Source organism: Pygoscelis adeliae, unplaced genomic scaffold, assembly GCF_000699105.1.
Source record: "Pygoscelis adeliae isolate BGI_AS28 unplaced genomic scaffold, ASM69910v1 Scaffold294, whole genome shotgun sequence".
NCBI lineage: Eukaryota > Metazoa > Chordata > Aves > Sphenisciformes > Spheniscidae > Pygoscelis > Pygoscelis adeliae.
The window spans coordinates 1,230,036-1,234,876 of NW_008824722.1; the positions used below are offsets into that span (position 1 = coordinate 1,230,036).

The 4,841-nt window shown below is 63.6% G+C and overlaps 1 protein-coding gene across 1 annotated transcript in view; it reads right to left on the reverse strand.

The window, feature by feature from the left end:
- Positions 1-4,841, reverse strand: part of LOC103916320 (prominin-1-A-like) — a 10,858-nt gene that overhangs the window by 849 nt on the left and 5,168 nt on the right. The window contains exons 10-21 of the mRNA XM_009323293.1: positions 4,808-4,840; positions 4,202-4,319; positions 4,030-4,148; positions 3,438-3,522; positions 3,179-3,322; positions 2,849-2,916; positions 2,512-2,638; positions 2,381-2,422; positions 1,935-2,015; positions 1,541-1,609; positions 1,356-1,445; positions 979-1,091 (exon numbers count right to left, since the gene is read on the reverse strand). Of these exons, the coding sequence (XP_009321568.1) occupies positions 979-1,091; positions 1,356-1,445; positions 1,541-1,609; positions 1,935-2,015; positions 2,381-2,422; positions 2,512-2,638; positions 2,849-2,916; positions 3,179-3,322; positions 3,438-3,522; positions 4,030-4,148; positions 4,202-4,319; positions 4,808-4,840 (1,089 nt within the window). The remainder of the gene's footprint in view (positions 1-978; positions 1,092-1,355; positions 1,446-1,540; positions 1,610-1,934; positions 2,016-2,380; positions 2,423-2,511; positions 2,639-2,848; positions 2,917-3,178; positions 3,323-3,437; positions 3,523-4,029; positions 4,149-4,201; positions 4,320-4,807; position 4,841) is intronic.

The window sequence follows — 4,841 nt, forward strand, 5'->3', positions numbered from 1 at the left end:
TCGCTCTCAGTTCCCCCAAGTTCCCCTGGCAGCTGAGCCCGTGTCTACAGCCAGCACAGCCACCGGCTGCAGGGGGAAGTGAAAGGCGCCATGGCCACCAGTGGGGACCCCAGGCACGCTGCGGGCAGGGCACAGCCCGGCTCAGCGCCACATCCTGCACACACCACATACAACCCCAGCACGGGACCTGGGAAAGCCAGGGCGTGGAGCAAGGAGGAGTAGGGCAGGCAGGAGGAGGAAGGCTGGCTGGGACTGCACTGGGCACAGGGCTCCTGCAAACCCCGACTCCCTAGGTGGCTGCAGCCCTGGAGCAGAGGGGTGGCAGGTGGGGGGCCAGGGAATCCCTGGCAAACTGGCTGCACTGCGGGGCCAAGACGTAGCCCTCAGCAGCTGGAAATCCAACTGGAAACCACTCACTACCCTGAGGGGTCGGTGGCTGCGCTGGAGGGGGGGCTGCCGGTCAGAGGGCCCCGGAGGGACAGGGAAAAGGTCCCAGAGGGCTGGGGGGCAGCACTGGGGCACCGGTGGCCATGGGCAGGCGAGCAAGCACTGCACCCTCGTGGCAGTGACACCAACCCTGCAGTGTGCTGCTTCTGCACAGCATCCAGCTGTGCTCCTGTTTTGCGGCCCCAGCACAAAAAATGGTGCAAAGCCAGAGCAAGTCCCGTGGCACACCCCCAAACCAGGCTGGGGGCTGCAGCCCATGCCATGCGAGCCGGGATCCTTTCTCCGAGGGGGGTTGCATGCACCTTCAGCTGCCCAAAGGGGGCTGCAGAGCAGACAGAGCCAGGCTCTTCTCCAAAGCATCTCCATTCTTAGAGGCTGAAGGTCCCAAGCCACCTCCCTGGTGCCCCCCCAGCCCACATTACTTTAGGATCAGCCCCACAGGCTGCCACAGGGCACATGAAGGGGCAGTTCGCAGTGCACGGGGGCAGACCCCAGACCCAACGTGGTCGCAGGGGGTGGGCAGCTTCTCACCCGTAGTCATCGGCGATGTCCATGCGGCGGTAAAACTTGGCAAGTCTGACAGCCAGGATGATGCTGGGCAGCAGGAAGAAGGTGCACCAGCCCAGGCTGAACCAGAAGGCATTCTGGGTGCAGGGGGAGAGCTATCAGGGCCCAGACAGCGTCTGGGAGAGCCTCTTCTGCTCCCAGGCCCCCCGCAAAGACCACCCACACACCCCTTCTCACAGCCTGGCCTTTGCTCCTAGCCACAGCAATCTGCTGGGGAGATGCTGAGCCATGCTTGCTCGGGACAGAGATGGGTACTTCTCATCCTGTGCATGAGGGGGACAAGGGGACCTCATTGCCACCCCACACACACGTGTCATCCCCCACACCGCTGCCCCACTCACCAGAGAGTCCAGGATGTAGTCACAAGTGATGGCCTCCACGTTATCCAGGGTCTGAGCTATGGGCTTGCAACGTGCCACATCTCCCGTGAGCTGGGGACACAGTGGGACAGGACATGTCAATGTCCCCAAAACCCTGCAGCCCGTCCTCCCCCTCCCTCCACCCCACCGAGGAAGGCTCAACTCACCCTACTCTTGGCCCAGGAGATGTATGTCTCAAAGAAGTCAAACAGCTCCTCCAGGAAGGCCCACGTCTCCTGGGGGAGGGGGCAAGCAGAGATTGGAGATGCTGCACCCCCAGCCCACTCCATGCCCCATGTCCCCTCCATGTCAGGATCAGGGCTGTGAGACCACCTCAACACAGCAGCAATGGGGCTGCAAGCCCCACCCCGCCCCAGCCCCTTGCCTAGGGTGCCATAAGGGGAGGGGGCACCCAGGGGTGCAGGGGACCCCTGGGGAAGACAACAGGGCAGGAAGAGCAGCCAGACATTGCTTAGCATCCCTGCGCAGAGGGAGGTCTTGGTGTGGGGGTCCAGTCACATGCCCACCGGGTGGCCTGGCAGCAGGGCAAGGTGAGCTCACATTTTTGATGATGTTTGCCGTCTCCCTCTCCAGGAACTCCTGGGTTTCACTGGCTTTGTCCAGCACAGCTTTTGTCTCTGCCTGGGGTGAAAGGTGCTCTCAGCAGTGTGATGGGGGAAGTGGGGTCCCCGCATCTCCCCCACCCTGCCCAGCAGCAATCCCTAGGGTGCAGCATCTCTGAGCTGTGGTGTCCCCAGCAGTCACACGCCGGTAGTGCCTGAGTACCTCGGGTGGAGGGAGCCTGCGCCTGGCAGGGTCCGTGGCGTGGTCCCACTCCCTCTGCCCCATGAGCAGCCCCTACAGTACATGCTTGGGGAGTCCCACAGCAGCTACCAGCCCCCCAGACTGCAGGTTAGCCCCCACCATCTCCATTGCGGGACCTCAAGGGCACTTTGCAGGGTGCCCTGGACTGGGGTGCGCTCAGGAGGCCCCCTTGTGCAGCTTACCTCGAGCTGGGTAGCCCTGCTCTGCACCGAGTGGATGTTCTCCTAGAGAGGGGGGTCAGAGGCACAGACACCACAGCTCTGCCAAGACCCTGCCAGCAGACTCCGAGCTTTGGCGGAGCCCAAGCCAGCACCCCCAGGACCTTTCCCACCCAGGCATCGCTCACCAGCGGCCTAGACAAGCTCATCTGCATCTCCTTGTCCAGCTCCCTCAGCTTGCGAGCATCAGCCTTCAGGTCCTCTTTCACATTAGTGCCCTGGAGGAGCTGCAGTCAGCAGTGACCCCCAGCACGAGGTCCCTGCCCCACCACAGCCATCTGATGGGGGGCCGGGTTGGAGAAAAGAGCTGGGCGAGGGTGAAGGGCCTCACCTCCCCTCAGCACCCAGACAGGTCTGCAGAGGAGCCCCCCCAGCCAGTGGCTTTAGGGACAGCGCGGCCATGGCCCCGGGGTGCTGTGGTCTCTCAGCGCTTTGTCTGCCAGCTGCTCCAACTCTGCGGCCAAATCCAGGAGGCTTCCCTGGGTCACGTTCTGATCCAGCTGGAAAAGGCAGAGACAGAGCCGTGAGACTGGGGACACAGGCCTAACGGGGGGCCGTGCCCCATCCCTGCAGGGTAGAGTGGAGCCAGGGCCTCCCGGGTGGAGGAGGTGCCCAGTTGCCCCAAGGGGTGACATGGATGGCAGGGGACACCCTGGGAGCTTGCAGTGGGACTCCCACAGCAGCAAAGGGGAGGGGGCAATGGACCTCCTCAATGTGCATCTGGACGCCCCCCATCCCAACACCAGGCTGCCCCCAGCCCACCTGCTCCAGGGTGGGGGTGAAGTCGGGGGGCTGCCCGGCCCGGCTGGCATTCAGCAGCAAGTCTCTCTGGCTCTGGTTGAGCAGCAAGATGGGGCTCAGGGTGATGTTCATCTTCTCAAAGGCCGTGGAGATCTCTCCTGTGTACTGCCAGGGCGAGGGGAGCCATGATGGGGCACAGTGCCGGCCCCTCGCTGTCCCCCCAGCACCAGCCCTATGCCCCCAGCTCTGCCCCCCCGGACCCTGGCACTCCTGCACTCACCTGGCTGATGTTCAAGAGCTCGTCCAGGGACACGCTCTGGTCCAGGTGCAGCGTTTGCCACAGGGCAGCGTCTTGCTGGCACTGCCTGCAGGAGGGGGGCACGGGGCTGAAAAGGGGCAGGTGAGTGCCACCCCCTCCCAGGAGTGTGTCCTCACCCGTGAGGGCAAGTCGCACCTCGCTCCTTCCCTGGCATCGGTGCCTGCCTGCAGCCAGGGCAGGTAGGGCAACCTGTCCCCATCCTGGGGAGCATCCGAGGGCGCCGAGCAGCCATGTGCCTCCCCAAAGACACAGCACTGGAACTGGGACCCACCTGTACATCTCCGAGAAGTTTGCTGTGCCACCCTCCTGGCCCAGCAGCTCCGACAGGTTGAAGCCAGGGATCAGGCCGGGGGTGTCCAGGAGCTGAGAGCAAGGGAAGAGATGAAGAAACTAGACAAGGTGCAGGGCAGGACACCTGGGAAGACCATCCCAAATCGGCCAGCGCTGCCTCCTCTCCACCAGCAGCCCTTGGAAAGGCGGCAGTGGCTACAGGCAGGGGGGGCTCCCCGCAGGGAGCTCACCCCAAAGACACAGCACTGGAACTGGGACCCACCTGTACATCTCCGAGAAGTTTGCTGTGCCACCCTCCTGGCCCAGCAGCTCCGACAGGTTGAAGCCAGGGATCAGGCCGGGGGTGTCCAGGAGCTGAGAGCAAGGGAAGAGATGAAGAAACTAGACAAGGTGCAGGGCAGGACACCTGGGAAGACCATCCCAAATCGGCCAGCGCGCTGCTGGCTGCGCCAGGACTCGCAGATGAGCACGTAGGTGTTCCCCCCCAGCATGAAGGGGATCAGCACCAGCAGCATCAGCAGCCAGGAGAAGATGAAGCTGAAGCCGACCCCTCTGTCAGAACAGAGATGCCATCAGCACCCGGGGCCCTGTGCCCCGGCATCGATGCTAGCATTGCCTTCAGCTCAGAAAGCCCAAAGCCTGCACACCCCTTTCCTCCCCCCGCAGTGCCAAGAAGCACCACCATTCCCACAAGCACATCTCCACCCTGCCTTCAGACCCTAGAGCCCTGCTGGGCTGCGCCATGGGGCTCGGACCCCGGCGTGGCTTCCCCCAGCTTTGCAAGCCACCCCCCGCTCACAGAGCCACAGGACCACCCTTGCCAGGCCCCCGCCGGCAAGGGGTGAATGGGCTCCACTCGAACACCTTCCGCTGGCACCGTGTTTTACCCTTGCGTTTACCACCTGCACAGTGAGTTGCCATGGGGCAGGCCATTAAGCCGCAGTGATTTGATGATTTAGGAGCTTGAGCATCCCCAGGCCAGCCCTGCCCACCCGTCCCAGCACTCCTGCACATGTCCTCGGCAGCCGAGGGAGCCTCACGCCATGTAGAAGTTCCCGCCGGCGTTGGAGAGGC